Here is a 24,880-nt window from a genome sequence, read left to right as displayed (position 1 = left end):
CAGGCATAGCACAGCATACAGGATGGAGGCAGGGAAGCTCCGCCTCCATTGCGCACAAGACTGACTTTGCATACTAGCAATGTGGGGCAATACCTAGAAAACGACCAATTTTTGTATACATGCACTGTAACCTAGTGTATTGGGTTTAGGGCAAGTAAGCAGCCAGTCAGTTTCCCTTTAATTATATACCGTACCCCCCTTAATTCCCTATATACTGTGCCACCATTCATCTATTAATTCCCTATATACTGTGCCACCATTAATGAACTATATACTGTGGCACTATTATTTAACTATACTGTGCCACCACTAAGGGTGCGTTCACACGTGCGTATTTTCTGCTGCAGATCTGCTGCAGATTTGCTTTAGAAGATTTATCTTCCCATTGTCAATGGGAAGCAAAATCTGCAGCAGATCTGCAGCAAAAATAGGCACATGTGAACGCACCCTAAGGATCTATACACAGTGCCAGCATACATAAAAAATATAATGTTCCAATATAATGAAATATATACTGTGCTTCCATAAATTCCCTATATACTGTGCTTACATTCCTCCAATAATTCCCTAATAATGTGCTTCATACAATAAATACAAGCACATAACATAAAGGCACATACAGTACATAGGTAATATACACACATACATAGAGACACTTTGACACATACATCCAGGTACAAATATACATATAGAAACATAAATACACAGACACACATATAACATGGAATATATACTAAAAGATATAGCCAATAAGCACATCATACATACAGGTACACACATACAATAACTCACAGATATATACACACACATACATAGATTCACTTGCTCATATATATATATATATATATATATATATATATATATACACATATACATAGATTCACTTGCTCATATATATACACACACACATACATACATACATACATACACACACACACACACACACATAGATTCACTTGCTCACATATATAGGCACATGCATAGAGATACACACACACACACACACACACATATATATATATATATATATATATATATATATATATATATACACATATCATACAGACACACTGACATACAGTCACTCAATATATACACAGTCACTTACACTAAGGCCCCAGCCATCCCTCTCTGCACAAGCACATACATACATATATACACACACACACGCACACATGTACACATCATACAGACACACTGACATACAATCACTCACATATATACACAATAACTTACAGTAAGGGCTCCATCCCCCTCTGTATAGACTGAAGTTTGTGGCCGGACATGCTGTGCGTGGGGCTTCTCTCTGCCTCCTCTGCTCCTGTCTCCTCCGTGTGGAGAGAAGCAGAGAAATGGCAGATAATGACAGGGTGAGTGGCGCCCCCTTGCTGCAGAGAGGGCACAGCATCCTCCATTAAACCCCATACAACTCCCCAGCAACGGATCCTTTTTACTTCACCTGTCACCCTGAGTCTGTAGCTCCTTTTGTGAGGGCACTAGAGGGGCATGTGAGGAAAAGGGCAGGGGCTCCAGCCCCCTTTCACTCCTATGTGTGCACGTCCCTGACCACGTTCATGCAAATATAAGCCGACATGTCTTTGCTTAAGGCTTATACTAATGCACCCTTTTATCTTGCTGGGTAGCATTAGGGTTTCACGTGTGTGCCTAGCTGACACTGGAGGTAACTGAGGAGCAATCTACAAGTCGGACCTGTGGTTGCCGTAATTTGGTTCCTGGTTTTATTTATCTGGCCAGGTAGGTTAGCTGATAGGTATGCATAGAATAAGCATAATGCCATCCTTCATATAAGATAGGGCCAGGGACTATTCATAGTATTCAGATTATTGGGCAGACTAGATGGGCCAAATGGTTCTTATCTACCGACACATTCTATGATTCTATGTTATAATAGTGAGACTCATTAGTCCATCCACAGCGAAATTGCAGGGGTCTGATAAGTCAAGATGGCAGCCAAAGCTCTCCTCACTTGCTCCACGGCTGACTCCGGCAATCCCCTTGTATCCCCTTGTATGGTCTGCTTTCTGGTAGACTATATAAGTAGATTGCCGATGTTACTGATTAGTGCTATGAAAATGCATAGCAGTGAACAGTAAAAGCAATCAAAAGATTGCTATTGGGGACCTAAAAAATTTAGAGGCAATCCTCTTGTATGGTCTACCTTCTGGTAGACTATATACTGGTGATCTACTTACTATATATAGTCTGCCTTCTGGCAGACTATATAAGAGTATCTATATTACTGATCAGTGCTATGCCAATGCATACACGGAACAGTGAAAGCAATCAAAATATTGCTATAAATAGTCCCTTGTGGGGACCTAAAAGATGAAAAAAAGTAGCAAAAAAAAAAAGTAAAAATAGAAAAAATATTGTAATAAAATGTAGAGAAAGTTAATATTATACTTACCTTTCCTTAGCTCAGTGTAGTCTCTGCTTATCCCAATGCAGAGAATAGTGTACCACAACCTGGCTTTTTGTCTAGGAAACCGAATAACAGGATACCGTAAGCCAGTGATGTATGACCCAGTGCTGGCTTTTTGTGTAGCAGGTCATGAATTGCCTGGGTCAAATGCTTAGCACCTGAAGCAGGGGACTCCTATCAGATTTTGAAAGGAGCCCCTCCTCCACTTGGCGTGGCGCTCTATCTTGGTAGGGAAAGGCACCACAAAACCTACTAGGATGTGATGCATCATCCATCATGTATAGTGCCCAGCTCTATGCAAGCTGCATAACGTTGTGTACTGTAGCCAGTGCTCAAGATGTCTCACTGGCATGATCTGGCACCAGTGTGATATCTTTGGTGCTGGCTTCATCTGTGTCATGCTAAGCCGTGAAATAATATTCTTATTCAATGTAACAATGTAATCATTCTATATAACATCACATTTATCTTTAAGGCCAGTTTTTAGTAATTTTTTAGTAAAAAAAAAAAAAACAACCACACGTCTATGTATATTGTAATATTTTATATAGAAATATCTTGCTTTTACAATAACTGTACAATACACTACTTTTCTCCAATATTACATACAATTATATTCATAGAAACCTCAACATAGCAATTAATACAAAATATAGAAATCAAAAAGTGCATGTTTAATTAAATCTTTCTTCCTTTTTCCCACAATACAGACAACATGAATCATTTGCAGCATGACTCACAATTGGGCTTATAATAGAATATGATTTCCTTTACAAATATAATGTTATCTATTAAACAATATCTGGGCTCATTTGTGGTGCATTAAAATACAACTACCAACAGCATGCCCATTTCAGATCTTTTTATTTGGTGTAAGGACGCTCTTAGGAGGCATTCAAGCAATATATTTCTGCAAATTTCAGAGAGGTATAGATGCCGATATGTAGGTTTTAATGAACAAACTTATGAATTTCTCACATGAAAATGTTTTTAAATAAAAAGTTGACTTGAAAACGTAAGGCAAACATGGGAGTATTGACATTTCCAATGAGCATTTCCAGAGGTGGCCATTGCCATTGTAAAGTATGACATGATATTTACTGGGTCTGGACAAACATTTGTATGTAGTATAGTAACATTAAGGCTCACTTAAAATTTCTTTTAATGCATAGTTGAGAAATAAAATAAATACATTTGTAGCATACGTTCATAACATGGAGAGCTTGATTTGTCTCCCACTGTATCTATAAAGCTGCCTTCATATAACCATAATGCTACATGATATTGATATCCATACAGGGGCTGTGATACCTGGACCTTCTGCATTGCTACTGAACCAGACCAAAATCAAGATATGAGATAATATTGGGATCTATGATGGTTGCTGTAGAATCACAGGTGGACATCTGTAATAAGGATGGTAAAATGCTCCCATTTTATGGCTATATGACATCAACCTAAAACACATCATACACAGAAAAGTCATCTGAATCTAGTAATCTGGCTAGCCAATTATGTTACGTGGATAAGTGGATATGGATCTTATGTGGATGTGGTTTCCTCAAGGTAGTGGGTTAGTTGGATTTCAACATGCAGAAAATAATTTTACCAGTATGTATATATGTTGCACTGGAATTTTCCAACGTAACTTCTCTGCTTTGAAATTTCGTAGTGTAAATGTGCCCTTTAGGGTATTTCACATGTACATAATCTACAGCGGATTTACCGCAAACCCATTAAAGTCAATGTGTTGCAACATAATATGCTAGTGATTTTTCCACTGTAGAATAAAATTTGCAGTGGAATTTCTACAGCAGATTTTGTGCGAAAGAACATACCCTTAGGCTAAGTTTCCACTTGTTTTTTTTTTTTTTGCCTTTGTGTGGAAATTGCATTTTTGGCCCCTTTGGCGTTTTTTTAAAGAATTTTGTTGGGTACCAAAAAAAAAAAAAAAAAAAAAGGATGCAGCAGGAATGGAAAAAATTATATTTAACGAGATTTTGATTTTTTTTTAAACAAAATTTTTATTAATCTTTAAACAGGGACCAATTTATGTTGGTGGGCAGGGACCTAAAAATGTAGCTGGCAATATTAAAAATGTATAAAAGGGCCATTTAATTGTAAAAATAATATACTTCTAATACCCATTGCGATCTGTTTATTAATGCAGGTACTACAGCTCCCAGCATGGTGCAGAGTGTGCTCCATGTTGGGAGCAGTAGTACCTGCAGTTAAGGACAGATCACAGCGGGTGTCACTCCGACGATCCTCCTGTATAAGCTATAGATGCCTGCAGTACGGACGCTTTTCTCTGGTCCCCTGCCTTCTGTGATGTGAAGTTATCTTCACATTACAGATTTGTTTATGCCGCTGAGAGTTGTGATTGGCTGGAACCATCCGGCCAATCACAGCTCTCTGCGGGAAATATGAATCTGTGATGTGAAGATAACTTCACATCACAGAGTACAGTGCAGGGGAGCGGAGAAGTGCAGCCGTGCCGCCGGATTCTATAGATTATTTCGGAGGATCGCAGTGGATGTCAGAAGTGACACCCGGAGCGATCTGTCTATTAGAACAGGTACTACTACTGCCAGCATGGAACAGTCTGTTTCATGCTGGGAGTAGTAGTACTACCTAAAAATGTAAAAAATTCAGAAAAAAAGTAAAAAAAAAAAAAACACACACTTTATTAAACACATAATTAAAATACATTACTAGTAAAAAGTTTCACAAAATTAATTATAAAAAATTTATTATTTTTACAATTAAATGGCCCCTTCTACATTTTTAATATTGCCGGCTAGATTTTTAGGTCCCTGTCCGCCCACATAAATTGGTCCCGGTTTAAAAATTTACAAAAATTTTGTTCAATAAAATATACATTTTGTTAAATACCATTTTTTCCATCCCTACTGTATCTTTTTTTTAATTTATTTATTTATCTTTTATTTTATTTTTTACCCAACAAAATGTAATAAAAAAGGTATCTCCATCCCTTTTTTGGATTGCAAAAGTCCCAAAAAGAATAGAAACTGCCTGCAAAACCCCATGGGGTTTTCTTGGAGGTTTTTCACTCCCATAGACTTCTATGGGAGAAAAACACCATGATTTCAGTGAAAAAACGCCATAGTCTCAACATCCTGCAATTTTGAAAAACTTTCAAGGAGCTGAAAAACGCCAAAGAGGAGTGAAAAAATGCCAACAGGATTAAAAAAAAATGCCAAACTGAAAAACCCCAAGTGGAAAAGGCATTTTGCGTTATCCTATTGACTTGCAGCTAACAACTGGCCACAGCGTTTTTTCACTGAAAAAACGCCTTGGGGCAGATTTGGCATTTTTCTTTGCGTTTTTGCAAAAAAAAAAGTGGAAACTTAGCCTTAGGCTGGGTTCACACCTCGTTTTGTACTTACGGCTCCCGTATTCGGCTGGGAGGAGTGGGCGGGGCTTAATCGCGGCGCCCGCACTCAGCCGCATAGGGGAACCGTATTCAATGCATATCTATGAGCCAACCGGAGTGAACCACAGCCTCCGGTCGTTTGTGTTTTCGGCCATATGCGGGTTCCTACCGCAAGCAAAAACGTGGTCGACCGCGTTTTTGCTTACGGTCGAGAAACCGCATATGGCCGAAAACGCAGCCAACCGTAGGCTGCGGTTCACTCCGGTCGGCTCATAGACATGCATTAAATACGGTTCCCCTATACGACTGAGAGCGGGCACCGCGATTAAGCCCCGCCCACCCATCCTCCCAGCCGTATACAGGAGCCGTAAGTACAAAACGAGGTGTGAACCCAGCCTTAGGGCTGGTCCACACTGCTAAATCTCTGTCCAGAGATATTTCATGGATACGCGCCATCTCCATAGTAGGCAATGTAGTTTGGTGGAATACCACCCAAAAAATGAACATGCTTATTCTTTTGGCGGGTCCTAAATCTTACATTTCTGCTGTGGAATTTCTGCAGTGTGGACAGTGCAGCAGAATCTTGTAATTGGCTGCAAGCAGTATATAAAAAATTGTGACTTCCCTGTACACTGTATAAAACAATGGAGTTTTTTTTTCTTTTTTTCTTTTTTATCCGAATTCCCTACCAATCTAAACTGGATTAATTTCTATTAAAAATTGCAATATCATTGATACTATAAGGAAAAAAGAGTAAAAAGTATATTGCACCTATTCTGTCAAACCCTACAAAAAAAAAATGCCATGTTGCCTGTAATAATATATGTTAATAGTTCCTCTTTGATACTATAGAGATACTACAAACCTACAAAACAAAGCCTCTGCAGCATCTTTCATTTCTTTCAATGTCGGAATATCCCTTTAAGTAACCAACACCAACAACTAGACAGAAACATAGAGTCTCATTATTACAACTTGCACTAAGCTAAACAAGCACATTTTACAGCTGTTGGTTTATGTAAATATAATCTGCTCTAAAGACAGAAGCCTGAATTTATCATATTTGCAGTAAGTTACTCTACATAACGTTACAGCATCAGGATGGTGTCAGAGATGCCTTTTGAAGTGTGAAAAAGAAAACGTTTCTGAAAATATTAAATAGGACCTGTGGCCAACCAACACACCTATTTACAGTTTCTTGATGTGCCCTCCAGTTCCTGAGATATAAGGGTTTATAGCTTGTCTGACAGTTTAGGGAATCAAATGGGAGTGAACTTAATTTTAATAGTGTCAGTGAATATCAGGTAATGGATGGGATAATCCACATGTTTAGTCTATGATTATACAGTCAGGGGGTGTGTATTAGGCAGACACGTCTCTCTATGTACAACATACACATACCTTGACTGTATAATCCCACTCATCACCTGATATGGTCCCTGTAATATGCATATCTCCAATTCAGTAATGTGCTTATATAGAGCAGAAATAGCCACCCAATGTAATGCTAATAGAGGGCAGCTGCAATGGCCCCTTAATCTAATCCCAACACAGCATAGCTGTTCCATAACTATAAAGGTGCTCAAGCGTGATGACCTGTATACAAGCCACTCTCCTCCTAAGAGTTTTATATTCCCATTTCAGTAGCCAGAGGATGGTTTTACATTGTGCATGCATGAGCCACGCTCAATGAATATGCAGGATGTATATAGACCATACACAATTGGTGCAAAACTAGTGTGTTCCAAGTGTATTATAGTGTGTAACATACTGCTTTGATAAAAGGGGTCTCTCTGTTCCTATTGTGTATGTTTTGGATTTCCATAGTTGAAATGATAATGATTCTGATGATCACAAGCGGTGATGCACTGATCATGAGTATGGTCCAATATGGAACAGCCATTGGATGTACTAAGTCATTTGCAACTTCAGTAGTTTTTTAAAAAAAAATGTAAATTTTTTTTTAGCAGAACAAGTGCATCTTAGCTTCTTAACATCTATTGTTCTAAAATGAAGGGAATGTTGCTACTTAAAGGGGTAGTCCAGTGGTGAAAAACTTATCCCCTATCCTTAGGATAGGGGATAAGTTTGAGATCACGGGGGGTCCGACCACTGGGGCCCCCTGCGATCTCTCTGTACGGGGCCCCGGCTCTTGGCCCAGATAGCGGGTGTCGACCCCCGCACGAAGCGGCGGCCGACACGCCCCCTCAATACATCGCTATGGCAGAGCCGGAGATTGCCGAAGGCAGCACTTCGGCTCTGCCATAGAGTTGTATTGAGGGGGCGTGTCGGCCGCCGCTTCGTGTGGAGGTCGACACGCCCCTTTCCCGCGGGCTGTCGGGGCTCTGTACAGGAGATCGCAGGGGGCCCCAGCGGTCGGACCCCACGCGATCTCAAACTTATCCCCTATCCTTAGGATAGGGGATAAGTTGTTCACACTGGGTTCACCACTGGACTACTCCTTTAAAGGCCTGCTTCAGTAAACAAAAAGAGTAACCACAGAAATAAAAATCAATCATATGTGTAAGGAAAAAATATAATGTATCACAAGGAAGTCAAATTGCTACATTTATAGCGCCTTATTGTAAAATATTTCCTTGTACAATGGTCTATTGATACGCCGTGTATCTACACATTCTACCATCAGATGGAGCCAAATTAACATAATAAATCAACATCTGGCGACAAAGTAATGAAAAAATCGTGGACAAGATCTGACTGATCGCAAGAACATTTTATAGACTGCAGATGAAAAGTATCTGATCTGTCTAGGAAAATGTGTAACCTTTATGGAATTGGTGTATCGATGAGATGGCTCTAAGGAATAAAACTGCTCAAGCTGTAATAATATTGGTACTAAATCATTGTGACTGAATAAAATGTATAGTGTACAAAACTTGGTAAAAATGGTCATTGCAAATAAGTAACATAGAATTTCCACTTTATAGCACCTTGGTAAATTATATTTGGACACAATAACAATGGACAGCTGGGTTTGGCAGTTTATTATGGGTCTAGGGATTGTAGCTAAAAAAAAATGCGTCTCCAAAAATTGCGGACAAATTGCATCGGCATTTTTGGCATGATTGTGCTCTACTTAATTCTATGAGAAAGTGGATGTCTGTGAACACAATAGGGAAGATTTATCAAAACCAGTGCAGAGCAAAAGTGGCACAATTGCTCATATCAACCAATCAGATTGCTTCTTTAATTTTTAAAAAGGCCTCTGAAAAATAGTTTGTGCAAACAATATGTAAGAAATACAGACGCATTGTTACAGCTTGGTAAAGTTGAAATGTCTCTTATTTATGCTGATGTAAAAATACAACAATTTCTTACATATTATTTGCACAGACAACTTATTTCCCATAGACTTACATGGAGCAGAACAATGTCAAAAATGCAGACAAGATTTTTTGGTTGAATTTTTTAAAAATGTAATATGCTGGGGGGAAAAAAAGACTGTGAACATAACCTAAAGCTTTTTTATCATACCTGAATTTCAGATCCCTAATGTAATATTGAAAGAACAGCTTAGTGACCATGTGACCACACATATAAAGACAGAACTCAGACTACATATCATGTAATATTTTATCTAGTTTATGTTTTCATCAACTTCTAATAATATTAGTAGTAGTATTAATATTAATAATCATAATGATAATTATAATTGTCTGCTAAACAGGCAAACAATGTGTTACCAATTTTCACATGTTATTATGTATTGCATCATAAAAAACAATAAAATAATAACATGTTGCTGGTACTGTAAAAAAATAGAGAAAAAAAACTATACTTGCCTACCCTAGTCCTCTGCTTTCAGTCAACCCAGCACTCGTCTCTTCTCTCTGCTTCCTAGACGGGAGCTCCGAGCAGGACCTGCAGGCTCAGCCAATCACTGGCCACAGCGGTGTCCCAAAAGGGCAGGTCCTGCTTCAAGCTCTTATCTCAGTGGGGGGGCATAAAGGAGTCGAATAGGGGCTGCAGCAGGACCAGCGGGTCTCCAGAGGTAGGTAGGTAAACAAAAATACCTCTTTAAGCATCTGCTTCTCATTTGTTTATAAGAAGACGTAACATTTAGAAACACATCATTTGTAACTACTTATTTGGAAATGTATGAGATGCGCTAGTGTTTCAAAAATGACGGCTCCACATAAAATATACACCAGTAGACAAACCAACGGGTCAATGCACCTTTAGCTGTTGGTATGAGGCAAAAACACGTGTACGAACACTCCAGCGAGAACAAATTTTGAAATCGTGGGCTGTGAGTTTTCTGTACCACCTTCTTTCTTTGGTCAGACAGACTGTACATGTTTTCAGTCCTTCTTCAAAGTGCTTCTAGGTTCTGCAAATCATAATATCACGGGACATTGAACTTTGATATCAGAGCTTGACACAGAAGAAATATTTGTCTTGAAGGGCATCACAAGAACAAGCATTTCTTTCTGCAAAATGTTGTCTACATAGGTCCAGAACCATCTCTCCCATTAGCACTTTACAGAATGAACCCAATATCTTCCTGGCGATGTAGCACTACTTTACAGTAAAATATTAAACTTCAGGCTTGCCACCTGTATTTTGACTTGTTACGTCTCAGAGAGACTATTAGTTCTTCTTGGGGTCATTTGCTGTTGTAATCCCAAAGACCGTTGATGCTGGGAGTAAGTAGGCAGAATCAAAGTGCCGGACTGATCTTTGTGTAAAGTGCTTGATGCTGCCACCTAGTATAGAAAACAAATGTAAAAATAGAATTTTTTGTAGTGAATTGACATGAAAAGGACATATATATATATATATATATATATATATATATATATATATGTGTTTTTCAAGAAAAAGGTCTTCAGTACTTGTAAATGTATTAGGAGAATGCCACATATCATGTGAATAGGAAAGCTTAAATATTCCACTTTGATTTCAACCTAAGAATAAACTGTTTCCTTGACAACTCATGAATTATCTTCTGCGTTCTGCCTCTTACGTTAGTTCCCAGTCCTCAAACACTATTGCAACTGCATGAAGAGGCTGCGATGCTTTCTTTCAGATCATTGAGAATATTCAGCTTTAGAAAACAGCTTTCCTCCTGTTCACCCTATATCAGTGGTCTCAAACTGAGGCCTTCCAGATGTTGCAAAACTTCAACTCCCAGCATGCCCGGACAGCCAACGGCTGTCCGGGCATGCTGGGAGTTGAAGTTTTGCAACATCTGAAGGGCCACAGTTTGCAACCACTGCCCTATATCATCTATATAGTGTTAGGAGCGAATATTCTCATTTTGAATTTTTATCGCGAATATCACAAATTCGTGAATATTACGAATATATTTACTATATATTCGAATTAGGAATATTCCCTTTTTTTCTGCATATGCGCATATTCCTTCTTTTTACTTGTGGGCCAATTAGAATGATGCAAATACACTTGTCAGAGGTTCTCAACAACATCCCTAGCAACCAATAGTAACGTTGCCCACCCCCTCACTGTTTTCTTCCACGAATACGCGAATATGCGAACATGCAAATATAAGGAATATTCATCTATACATTATACAAAAATATAAGAAATATTCATCTATACATTATACAAAATATAAGGAATATTCATCTATACATTATACAAAATATAAGGAATATTCATCTATACATTATACAAAAATATAAGGAATATTCATCTATACATTATACATTATACAAAAATATAAGGAATATTCATCTATACATTATACAAAATATAAGGAATATTCATCTATACATTATACAAAAATATTGCGAATTCGAATATGGCCAATGCCGCTCATCACTACATCTATATACCAAACCTTTTTATTTACAGTAGGTGAAAAGAAACCTGGAATTGCTCCAGTTATTGTAACCAGTATTGGTCGAATGGGAGTAAACAACTATGAATTTAGTGAAGTTGTCGAAACAACAGAGAAACATACCTGAACAAACTGCTGTTGTGGCTGCTGAACTTGCATAGGTGAGATATTCTGTTGTTGGGTAGAATGCGGTGCTGTAAACCCAGGGTGTATGATCGCTTGACCCATTAGCACTATAGGGCCATTGTTGACTGAAGTCTGCACCTCCAAATTTTGTAATATTTGTGGGCTTTGTAAATATCTGCTGCATAAAAAAAAAAGAAAATAATCTCAAGTTTGTTTGGTTTCTAAAGACTTCCTTAAGTGATTGACTTAAATTCCACTGTTTAAAGGGTTATTCTATAGAGATATTTAGCCAAATGGTGGGGTCCTGACCTCTGGGATCACAGCCAATCCTGAGAATGGAGGGTAATTGTCCCTGTAATTGTGGGATCCTTGGTTGGAGACATCTGAATTTTCTACTCTTGAAGGGGTACTCCGGTGGAATTTTTTTTTTATTTTTTTTTTTAAATCAACTGGTGCCAGAAAGTTAAAGGGGTAGTCCAGTGGTGGAAAACTTATCCCCTATCCTAAGGATAGGGGATAAGTTTGAGATCGCGGGGGGTTCGACCACTGGAGCCCCCTGCGATCTCTCTGTACGGGGCCCCGGCTCTCGGCCCAGATAGCGGGTGTCGACCCCCGCACGGAGCGGCGGCCGACACGCCCCCTCAATACATCTCTATGGCAGAGCCGGAGATTGCCGAAGGCAGCGCTTCGGCTCTGCCATAGAGTTGTATTGAGGGGGCATGTCGGCCGCCGCCTTGTGCAGAGGTCGACACGCCCCCTTCCCGCGGGCTGTTGGGGCTCCGTACAGGAGATCGCAGGGGGCCCCAGCTGTCGGACCCCCCGCGATCTGCAACTTATCCCCCATCCTTAGGATAGGGGATAAGTTTTTCACCACTGGACTACCCCTTTAAAGGAGTACTTTGGTGCAGACTACTCCTCCTCCTTCCGGCCCGGGCTGCAAAAAAAATTTAAATAAACCATCTCTCACCTTCCTGGGTTCCCGCAGAGCGCCACTACAGCTGTTCGGTCCTCCGGTCCATCTTCTTCATACTTCCGTGTGTAACGAAGCATCACATGACGCTCGGCCTATCGCCGGCCGCCGCGATGTTCTGCCTCGGCCCATAATAGGCTGAGTGCCATGTGACGCTTCGTTCACACGGAAGTATGAAGAAGATGGACCGGAGCACCGATCAGCTGTAGTGGCGCTCTGCGGGAACCGAGGAAGGTGAGTGATGGTTTATTTTCATTTTTTTTGCAGCCCGGGCAGGACGGAGCAGGAGTAGTCTGCACCAGAGTACTCCTTTAAACAGATTTGTAAATGACTTCTATTTAAAAATGTTAATTCTTCCAGTACTTATCAGCTGCAGTATACTACATTGGAAGTTCTTTTCTTTTTGAATTTCCTGGTTTTTTTTCCAGTCTGACCACAGTGCTCTCTGCTGACACCTCTGTCCGTGTCAGGAACTGTCCAGAGCAGGAGCAAATCCTCATAGCAAACCTCTCCTGCTCTGGATAGTTCTTGACATGGATAGAGGTGTCAGCAGAGAGCACTGTGGTTCCTGTGGAGCATACAGCAGCTGATAAGTACTGGAAGGATTAAGATTTTTAAATAGAAGTCATTTACAAATCTGTTTAACTTTCTGGCACCAGTTGATTTAAAAAAAACATTGTTTTCCACTGGAGTACCCCAATTAAAAAGACAGATACATGTGATGAATTGGGTAGAGGCATTGTATTTTTGTCTTGTGTGACGCATGCTTATGTATGTGAGTGTTCAATTCTTGTGGAACTTCTTTAATATTTATTGATGCAGAGACTCTGTATTTCTGCAACTGTATATCTTGTTCTGTCAGAATGGTCTGGTAACCATGTATGTGACATGTCTCTTGATATTATGGTTTGTGAAATGTTAACAATAATTTTGTAATTGTTTCGTTAAACCAAAAAATAAAGTCTTTCCCATAATAATCTACAATAAACAGGCATTATACCCAGCCTATCATTGGTTGTATCTAATTTTAAATTTGTTCACAAGCTAACCTCTGACCACCTAAATGCTTGACCTATTAAGACTTTACCAGAAGCTAGAACAGGAGAAAGGCTTTTAAGTACTGTTCTAAAGCCTTTCTCCTTTTCTGAATGATTTACACAATAGAGGGATAGTTATTAAAACATCTGCAGAGTGAGCAGTTGCCCATAGCAACAAATTAGAGGGCTTCTTTAATTTTTAACACCTAGAGGATGCAGGATGCACCTGGAAGCCCTGGCTGCTTGGTACCTGGTGTACCAGGACATACATGTACATCCTGAGTCCTATCCGAACTATGACATAACACAGGTGCAATTGGAAGTCGGCGATCACGCTGATGCCTACCATTAACCCTTCAGATGCCGTGATCAATACTGATGTTGTGATCAATAGTGGGGAATATTTATCAATTGCTACAGAGAAAGTAGTTTAGGAGATATATGTTCGGAAGTCCCGTTTCCACTAACTAGTAAAAGGACACCCAATTATGACCCAGAACCTCACAGATCTTTAGAGTAGGTGGAATTATAGCAAAATGGAGCCTGAGAATGGGCAGTGCGAGGAACAAGGTCCTTGGTCCTCATCAATGCACGAGAAGTGTTGAGGCATCAGCTCCCGCATTAACTAGGCAAGGTGACTCTATTGGGCCTCTCTATAATACTAGTTTAGATTAGGAAGAGAAAAGCTACCCAAAAGTTTGTGGTAAGTAAGGACTTTTGGGATCCTAGGGCGTTCATTATCCGAAATGAGTTGGCTGATTATAGATTGGAGTTTCGCAATATCATGCATGTGAACAGCAATGGGGAGGCACCAAAAATAATAGAGGATCCTGGGTAATGTCACCTTTTTAATCGTATGTACCAAAGCTAACTAGGAAATAGAATCGAAGATGTCCTCAAAGTAAATTAAGATGAATGAGCTTCCAATTAAGAGAGGTTTACTGTAAGACCTGAGACAGACACAAAGTCCTTCAGGAGAGCAAAGATTGGGCAGGGTCATCAGGGGTCTAGTAGTTGTTAAAAGAAGATTGTTGGCAAAGAGACTAATTTTCTAGTGCTGGCGGTTTACCCAGATCACAGGTATATCCAGGCTGCCACTAATGGAAGCCGCTAGTGGATCACCTGCTAACGTAACAAAGAGACAGCGTGTTCCACTGCCTAGTACCACGGCTACCACAAATTTATTTTTAATAAAGAAACACTAAGCAGGCCCCATTAGCTTAACATCCTCTATATTGCATTTCCAGTTTAGGGGGAGAAAAATAACACAAGATGGCCAATGCATTGTGGAAATGTTCATGGGAGAGAGAAGTGCTACAGTCAGCCTGATGAAAAATTACAATTTTTTATTGCTCAATTTAGCATTATATAAATTGCAAAGTTTGGGGAAAAAACGGTACTGAAATATGCTCAAAAACTGATGATTTAAAATGCAATATTTAAATAAAAATTTGAATATTTTTTTCTGTTTTAGTAATTAGTTTTGTCACATACTTTGACTGATGTCCATTATCTGATGAGCTTCTTGAACTACACGAGCTTGGCATCATTGGTTGGATAGGTTGACTGAGGAGGAGCCTAGATATTACAAAAAAAAAAACATGGATAAGAAGAACTGTTGAGAAACAGTTTTTTTTTTTCTTGGTTCAACATATAGTTATTCTATTAATCTAGATGCCCAACTCTCACTTAGTTCTCACATCAAAAGAAGAGTGTATAAGGCGACAAAATAATGCATGTATGTATCTGACACTGAATCATTGCACACCTCGCTTTAGTTAATGAACCCCTTCAAGATCAGAGTTTAAAAAGATTTTCAAATCAGGCTTTGGAGTCCACTAGGCATTCCCCTTGACTGCTAGAGCCCTCTTTTCCCCTACAGAGGGGAGTGACAAACTGATGAAAGGACTGAACTGTGCAGGGCTCTGGCCGCCAAGACGAATGCCCAGTGGGCTCTAAAGCCTAATTTGCATATCCTTTTAAACTCTGATATCTTGGCTCAGGGGGGGGGGGGGGCGGGGGTCAATTAACCAATGTGCGGTATGAAGAGACTCAGACTTTTTTGTTCTTTTTTTTTTTATTGCACAAAAGAGTGCAATAAAAATGATAAATGATGTGAGTGACTTATCTTCTATTTGGGCCCTTAATATTAGATCAATGGGATTCCACCTCTCAGCACCCTCGCCAATCAGCTGTATGAAGAGGCCACAGTGTTCACGCAAGCAATACAGCTTCTTCTTTGTTTACTTCAGCTGAAACTATTAGATAATCCTACAGTACCTGGCACCACTGCTACAGATAGCATGTTATTTGCAAGTGCAAAGGGGCCTACAAGCTGACAAAGATTGTAGGCATCAATGATCATAGGCAGTTCCTTTAAGCAGCTGATCATTAGGGATACCAGGAGACAAACCCTGGAATTACCTTTTTAATTTTAAACTCCTTCTTGAAAATCTGATACAACTGTCTAACAAACAGCCATTTAAGTCAGATTCAATTTGCTAAGAATATGCATATATGCGCATATAAAGTGTTGTTTTTTTTAATAACTATGTTTAGTTTTAATGCTATAAAGTATAAAATCAAAGGCAGGTAGAAAAGACCAAGCACCAGGTATCAGGTTTGTTTCAGACTTTTCGGCCCTCGAGTGATCCTGCATGAACCAGGAAACGTATTCCAGAATTATTATAATATAAAAAATATAGTATATTGTACTATTTGGAATAGTATTGGTATATGAAAACGCTCACCTCAGCTGTCTGTCGTGACTGAAATCTGGAACTCCATGATGCTGAGGGTCTTTCAGCTGTACACCAGCAGAGGGTGCTGTAATTATATTCTGTGACAATGCTGTGGGAGTGTTGAGTTGAGAGGTAGGGATTACATCGGCTGAGTGGCCACTGCTCGATATTCCTGTTATGCTTCTTAGTGGTTTCTGTCCCTAAAACAAGTCAATACAGTAAAATCATAACAGCAGGCTACAATCGGACTAGGAATAGTTGTTTTACTTTGCAAATGCTGAAGGGTATGCTTACCTTGGACAGTAACTTTTTGACAGATTTTTATCCAGAGTTTTAAAACAAAAATTAGGGGATCACAGTAAATGATAGCAGATATTGAAGAGTTAAAAAAAATATAGAAAGTATATTGGGAAATTGTATACCTTTTGATTACACAAAGAGGAGAACTGTTTGCTGAAACTGGCATACCACTTTAAACACTGACACCTCTCTGCTACTTCATTATATACAGTACATCTAGGAAGATGTTACAAATATTAGTATACTTCATAAAACACAAGACATATGTTTCATATATTTATGTGCGGATGTCTTTATAGCTGTGGTCCCATAACTTTTAGAACATTTTTATATTTGGCATTTAGCATCTTTAAAGTACACTGCTCAAAAAATAAAGGGAACACTAAGATAACACATCCTAGATCTGAATGAATGAACTAATAATATGAATTAATTTCGTCATAGTTGAATGTGCGGACAACAAAATCACACAAAAATTATCAATGGAAAAATTTATCAACCCATGGAGGTCTGGATATGGAGTCACACTCAAAATCAAAGTGGAAAACCACACTACAGGCTGATTCAACTTTCATGTAATGTCCTTAAAACAAGTCAAAATGAGGCTCAGTAGTGTGTGGGGCCTCCACATGCCCGTATGATCTCTCTACAATGTCTGGGCATGCTCCTGATGAGGTGGCAGATGATCTCCTGAGGGATGTCCTCCCAGACCTGGACTAAAGCATCAGCCAACCCCTGGACAGTCTGTGGTGCAAAGTGGCATTGGTGGATGGAGCGAGACATGATGTCCCAGATGTGCTCAATCGGATTTAGGTCTGGGGAACGGGTGGGCCAGTCCATAGCATCAATGCCTTCCTCTTGCAGGAACTGCTGACACACTCCAGCCATATGAGGTCTAGCATTGTCTTGCATTATGAGGAACCCAGGGCCAACCGTCCTAGCATATGGTCTCACAAGGGGTCTAAGGATCTCATCTCGCTACCTAATGACAGTCAGGCTACCTCTGGCAAGCACATAGAGGGCTGTGCGGCCCCCCAAAGAAATTCCACCCCACACCATTACTAACCCACCGCCAAACCGGTCATGCTGGAGGATGTTGCAGGCAGCAGAATGTTCTACACGGCGTCTCCAGACTTGGTCACATCTGTCACATGTGCTCAGTGTGAATCTGCTTTCATCTGTGAAGAGCTCAAGGCACCAGTGGGGAATTTACCAATCTTGGTGTTCTCTGGCAAATGCCAAACATCCTGCACGGTGTTGGGCTGTAAGCACAACCACCGCCTGTGGATGTCGGGCCCTCATATCACCCTCATAGAGTCTGTTTCTCACCGTTTGAGCGGACATATGCTCTGGCAGTGCTCCTCCTTGCACAAAGGCAGAGGTAGCGGTCCTGCTGCTGGGTTGTTGCCCTCCTAAGGCCTCCTCCACGTCTCCTGATGTACTGGTAGTGCCTCCATGCTCTGGACACTACGCTGACAGATAGAGCAAACCTTCTTACTACAGCTCGCATTGATGTGCCATCCTGGATGAGCTGCACCACCTGAGCCACTTGTGTGGGTTGTAGACTTCGTCTCATGCTACCACTAGAGTGAAAGCACCGCCAGCAGGGCCGGCGTTAGGGGGGGGGGGGCATCCTAGGCAGTTGCCTAGAGCCCCCATCCAAAAGGGGGCCCCTGAAAAGCTTTAGGGCATTACTAACAATACTGCATTTTGCGCAAAATCGTGGTAAAATCGTGGCCACGATTTTACCGCGATTTCGCGCAAAATGCAGTATTCAGGGCTTAAGGCACTAACACTCCTCCCCCTGTCCTCAGCATTCTGGAGGAGCACTGCTTGCACTCCACTAATCAGACGTCACCACGCTCAGGCAGCGCTCCACTAGTAAACCCCCCTCACATCCTCATCATATTTAGGGGAGGAATGAACTTCATTCTACTATAGGGCTGAGGAGGTCAGGGGCTGCTGGGAGCCCCTACTGACGTGACCCTGGGGCAGAAGCAAGGCAGCCTCAGCCAACCCAATCTCCAGCAATAATCTCCTGGGGGTAAGGAGAGGCTTTTGGTTGGGGACATGTATTGTATATGTGTGTATATGATTTTTTATGTGTACATGTATTATATGTGCATGATAGATGTATGTGTATGTATGATGTGTGTATGTGTGTTAGATGTCTATGTATATATGTATGTATGATGTGTGTATGTATGAGGTTTGTTACAGTGTGTCACTCTAGTAGTAAGGAGATTACATGAGGAGAAGGTTTGTTACAGTGTGTCACCCTAGTAGTAAGGTGATCACATGAGGAGGAGGTTTGTTACAGTGTGTCACCCCAGTAGTAAGGAGATGACATGAAGAGGAGGTTTGTTACAGCACGTCACCCCAGTAGTAAGGAGATTACATGAGGAGGAGGTTTGTTACAGTGTGTCACCCTAGTAGTAAGTTGATTACATGAGGAGGAGGTTTGTTACAGTGTGTCACCTCAATAGTAAGGAGATTACATGAGGAGGTGGTTTGTTACAGTGTGTCACCCCAGTAGTAAGGAGATTACATGAGGAGGAGGTGTGTCACAGTGTGTCACCCCAGTAGTAAGGAGATGACATGAAGAGGAGGTTTGTTACAGTGTGGCACCCCAGTAGTAAGGTGATTACATGAGGAGGAGGTTTGTTACAGCGTGTCACCCCAGTAGTAAGGTGGGAGTCAAGGGGCATAAAAATTAGCTTTTGCTTATGGTGGCAAAAATGGGGGGGGGGGGCAGGGGAAAAAAATAGCTTGCCCAGGGTCCAATCAAAATTAAAGATGGCCCTTGCAGTATTGGTAGTGTGAGTATCAGTGGCGGATCCGAGGAGCACACCAGGACGTCACTGACATCCCGTGCATGCGCCCATAGGAACTGAGGCGCAGAGCATCGAGCAGGAGGACGCCCGCTGGCCAGCATGGTAAGTCACCAGCTGCACGTCATCTTCAGTGCTCAGACCAGAGCACTGAACATACTGCCAACCTAATGTGGAGGAACTATACTGCCAACCTAATGTGGAGGAACTATACTGCCAACCTAATGTGGGGGAACTATACTGCCAACCTAATGTGGGGGAACTATACTGCCAACCTAATGTGGGGGAACTATACTGCCAACCTAATGTGGGGCAACTATACTGCCAACCTAATGTGGGGGAACTATACTGCCAACCTAATGTGGGGGAACTATACTGCCAACCTAATGTGGGGGAACTATACTGCCAGCCTAATGTGGGGGAACTATACTGCCAACCTAATGTGGGGGAGAAGTGTGCTGCCAACTTAATATGGGGGGGGGAACTATGCTGCATACTTAAAGGGGAAGTCCACTGCCCCAGTGTTCGGAACATTTTCAGCAGGCCAGGGGCGGGCGAGGCGGGGGAAAGGGGTGGAAACAGCTGGAGGCACAAAATGGGTTGGGTCACCGGCGGATCCACAGAAGTTTCCGGCACAGAAATTCCATTTTCTGTGTCCGCACAGAATGCATGGCTGTCTATGAGACGCTGCATTCCTGTGCAGTCCTAGTGGCGGCATATTATGTTGGTGTCCTGCAGTTTGTGGAATATCTGCACGTGCACATTCTGTCTGTGAACTTAGCCTTATAGTATATGTGAGCGCTATTACTGATAGGTAGCATTGAGATCACTGTTTATCTGTGTGCGGTGACTATTACTGTATAAAGAACAAGGTTACAATATAAGGTTAGGGCTAGATGGCAAAAATGGGTCGCACAGTCAAGGATCGCCATGTTGTTCTCCTTGAATCGTGCTGAATTTCAGCTAATGTAAGTAAATGTGATCACACAGAGAAATCCAGCACAAATCAGTTCTTGCTCTTTAGGTGGTTTATTAAACCCATAAAACAGCATCATAAAATGTATGGCTTTCTGTGACCCTGTGGTTTCCTGTGACCATACATTTTATGATGCTGTTTTGCGCAGGATTTATGACGCCCCCCCCCCCCCCTTTCCTTACCTCCCAGGCAGCCTGCGGCCCTACATAACTGCTGTGGCTGCCTAGGAGAAGCGTCATCACGTTAGTGAGACGTGGTGAGACGTGGTGCCGGCAGAGAGGAGCGCGCTGGAGATGAGCATGCGCCCTCCAGCAGAATGTTGCAGCGCCAAGCCTCCCGCTACTGTGGCCGTACAGGTAACCACCTGCATGGCCTCCCTTCCATCACCCACCACCATATAGGTAACCCCCCCACCTGCCTGCCCCCCTTCTACCTCCCCCCTTCAACCCCTTTGGCTGTCCGGGCATGCTGGGAGTTGTAGTTTTGCAACAGCTGGAGGCACCCAGATTGGCAAACACTGCCTTAGGGCCTAAGCCAGTGTTTCCCAACCAGGGTACCTCCAGCTGTTGCAAAACTGCAACTGCCAGCATGCCCGGAGAGCCTTTGGCTGTCTAGGCATGCTGGGAGTTGTAGTTTTGCAACAGCTGGCGGCGCCCGGGTTGGCAAACACTGCCTTAAGGCCTAACCCAGTGTTTCCCAATGAGGGAGCCTCCAGCTGTTGCAAAAGTACAACTGCCAGCATGCTCGGAGAGCCTTTGGCTGTCTAGGCATGCTGGGAGTTGTAGTTTTGCAACAGCTGGAGGCGCCCGGGTTGGCAAACGCTGCCTTAAGGCCTAACCCAATGTTTCCCAACCAGGGAGCCTCCAGCTGTTGCAACACTACAACTGCCAGCATGCCCGGAGAGCCTTTGGCTGTCTAGGCATGCCGGGAGTTGTAGTTTTTCAACAGCTGGAGGCGCCCGGGTTGGCAAACACTGCCTTAAGGCCTAACCCAGTGTTTCCCAACGAGGGAGCCTCCAGCTGTTGCAAAAGTACAACCGCCAGCATGCTCGGAGAGCCTTTGGCTGTCTAGGCATGCTGGGAGTTGTAGTTTTGCAACAGCTGGAGGCGCCCGGGTTGGCAAACGCTGCCTTAAGGCCTAACCCAATGTTTCCCAACCAGGGAGCCTCCAGCTGTTGCAACACTACAACTGCCAGCATGCCCGGAGAGCCTTTGGCTGTCTAGGCTTGCTGGGAGTTGTAGTTTTGCAACAGCTGGAGGCGCCCGGGTTGGCAAACACTGCCTTAAGGCCTAACCCAGTGTTTCCCAACGAGGGAGCCTCCAGCTGTTGCAAAAGTACAACTGCCAGCATGCTCGGAGAGCCTTTGGCTGTCTAGGCATGCTGGGAGTTGTAGTTTTGCAACAGCTGGAGGCGCCCGGGTTGGCAAACGCTGCCTTAAGGCCTAACCCAGTGTTTCCCAACCAGGGAGCCTCCAGCTGTTGCAACACTACAACTGCCAGCATGCCCGGAGAGCCTTTGGCTGTCTAGGCATGCTGGGAGTTGTAGTTTTTCAACAGCTGGAGGCGCCCTGGTTGGCAAACACTGCCTTAAGGCCTAACCCAGTGTTTCCCAACCAGGGAGCCTCCAGCTGTTGCAACACTACAACTGCCAGCATGCCCGGAGAGCCTTTGGCTGTCTAGGCATGCTGGGAGTTGTAGTTTTGCAACAGCTGGAGGCGCCCGGGTTGGCAAACACTGCCTTAAGGCCTAACCCAGTGTTTCCCAACCAGGGAGCCTCCAGCTGTTGCAAAACTACAACTGCCAGCATGCTCGGAGAGCCTTTGGCTGTCTAGGCTCGCTGGGAGTTGTAGTTTTGCAATAGCTGGAGGCGCCTGGGTTGGCAAACACTGCCTTAAGGCCTAACCCAGTGTTTCCCAACCAGGGAGCCTCCAGCTGTTGCAAAAGTACAACTGCCAGCATGCTCGGAGAGCCTTTGGCTGTCTAGGCATGCTGGGAGTTGTAGTTTTGCCACAGCTGGAGGTGCCCGGGTTGGCAAACACTGCCTTAAAGTAGTAGTCCAGTGGTGAACCCAGTGGTGAACAACTTATCCCCTATCCTAAGGATAGGGGATAAGTTTGGGAACGCGGGGGGTCCGACCGCTGGGGCCCCCTGCGATCTCCTGTACGGGGCCCCGACAGCCCGCGGGAAGGGGGCGTGTCGACCTCAGCACGAAGCGGCGGCCGACACGCCCCCTCAATACAACTCTATGACAGAGTCGGAGCGCTGCCTTCGGCAATCTCCGGTTCTACCATAGAGATGTATTGAGGGGGCGTGTCGGCCACCGCTTCGTGCTGAGGTGGACACGCCCCCTTCCCGCGGGCTGTCGGGGCAGGAGATCGCCGGGGGCCCCAGCGGTCGGACCCCCCCGCGATCTCAAACTTATCCCCTATCCTTAGGATAGGGGATAATTTTTCCACCACTGGACTACCCCTTTAAGGCCTAACCCAGTGTTTCCCAACCAGGGAGCCTCCAGCTGTTGCAACACTACAACTGCCAGCATGCCCGGACAGCCTTTGGCTGTCTTGGCATGCTGGGCGTTGTAGTTTTGCAATAGCTGGAGGTGCCTGGGTTGGCAAACACTGCCTTAGGACCCAGAGTATTGTATTATACTCCAGAGCTGTACTCACTACTTTCTAAGAGGGGGGGGGGGGGAGTGTAACTCTGCATATACCTATGCATATACCTATGGGAAAGAGGGGGGGTGTAACTCTGCATATACCTATGGGAAAGAGGGGGGGGGGGGTGTAACTCTGCATTTACCTATGGGAAAGAGGGGGTTTCCTGGCTACCTACCTGCCCTTTTACTGTGCAGGACACCAAGGAGGGCATTATTACAGTTTGTGGGCCTATAGATGGGAAGATTGTGGATGAGGGGAGGGCACTGAATATATGCAGAGTCTGACATGTTTTTCCTGCAGATGTCTTATCCGGACAGAGAAGAAAAGGAAAGAGGACTCTGTTGATCAGAAAAGACGTAATTGTGAGTCCCAAAATGTAACTGTAATCACTTGACGAGCTGCAGAGCCTAGCAGGGGCCCTTGCCTTTTTTTTTGGTCCGGGGGCCCCGAGTGTTGTCAGTCCGCCCCTGGGGGGAGGGGAGGGAGGGGGTGCAATTAAGGGGGGTGCGTGTGTGTGGTGGGCGGGGGGGGTGGGGTGCCAAACAAAGGGTCCGCCCCGGGTGCCAAATGCTCTAGGTACGCCCCTGATCTTTGGTCAGGCAATCTGGGGGCCCCAATTTTCATTTTTGCCCAGGGCCTCACTTAGTCTAAAACCGGTCCTGACCGCCAGCATTCAAAAGTGACCACAACATCAGCCAGGAAGCATAGGAACTGAGAAGTGGTCTATGGTCACCACCTTCAGAATCACTCCTGTATTGGGGGAGTCTTGTTAATTGCCTATAATTTACACCTGTCTGATCAATTTGCATAACAGCATGTGAAATTTATTGTCAATCAGTGTTGCTTCCTGAGTGGACAGTGTGATTTCACAGAAGTGTAATTGACTTGGAGTTACATTGTGGTGTTTAACCCCTTCAGGACGGAGCCCATTTTGGCCTTAAGGACCGGAGCGTTTTTTGACATCTGACCACTGTCACTTTAAACATTAATAACTCTGGAATGCTTTTAGTTATCATTTTGATTCTGAGATTGTTTTTTCATGACATATTCTACTCTAACATAGTGGTAAATTTTTGTCGATACTTGCATCCTTTCTTGGTGAAAAATCTGTAAATTTGATGAAAAATTTGAAAATTTAGCATTTTTCTAACTTTGAAGCTCTCTGCTTGTAAGGAAAATGGATATTACGAATACATTTTTTTTTGGTTCACATATACAATATGTCTACTTTATATTTGCTTCATAAAATTTATGAGTTTTTACTTTTGGAAGACACCAGAGGGCTTCAAAGTTCAGCAGCAATTTTCCGATTTTTCACAAAATTTTCAAACTCAGTATTTTTCAGGGACCAGTTCAGGTTTGAAGTGGATTTGAAGGGTTTTCATATTAGAAATACCCCATAAATGACCCCATTATAAAAACTACACCCCCCAAAGTATTCAAAATGACATTCAGTCAGTGTTTTAACCCTTTAGGTGTTTCACACGAATAGCAGCAAAGTGAAGGAGAAAATTCACAATCTTCATTTTTTACACTTACATGTTCTTGTAGACCCAATTTTTGAATTTTTACAAGGGGT

The 24,880-nt window shown here is 42.7% G+C and overlaps 1 protein-coding gene across 5 annotated transcripts in view; it reads right to left on the bottom strand.

Moving 5' to 3' along the window:
• Positions 1 to 8,285: 8,285 nt before the first annotated feature.
• NPAS2 (neuronal PAS domain protein 2) overlaps positions 8,286 to 24,880 on the bottom strand; it is a 139,125-nt gene continuing 122,530 nt past the window's right edge. For all 5 annotated transcript variants that reach the window (XM_056556062.1, XM_056556064.1, XM_056556063.1 and 2 more), the window contains 4 exons: positions 16,548 to 16,738; positions 15,292 to 15,375; positions 11,788 to 11,968; positions 8,286 to 10,567 (listed from right to left, as the gene is read on the bottom strand). In XM_056556062.1, the coding sequence (XP_056412037.1) occupies positions 10,433 to 10,567; positions 11,788 to 11,968; positions 15,292 to 15,375; positions 16,548 to 16,738 (591 nt within the window). In that variant the 3' untranslated portion in view covers positions 8,286 to 10,432. The remainder of the gene's footprint in view (positions 10,568 to 11,787; positions 11,969 to 15,291; positions 15,376 to 16,547; positions 16,739 to 24,880) is intronic.

The sequence above is a fragment of the Hyla sarda genome, chromosome 2, assembly GCF_029499605.1.
Source record: "Hyla sarda isolate aHylSar1 chromosome 2, aHylSar1.hap1, whole genome shotgun sequence".
NCBI lineage: Eukaryota > Metazoa > Chordata > Amphibia > Anura > Hylidae > Hyla > Hyla sarda.
Note: the sequence above shows the minus strand (reverse complement) of the source record. Positions and strands in the feature narration are given on the sequence as shown.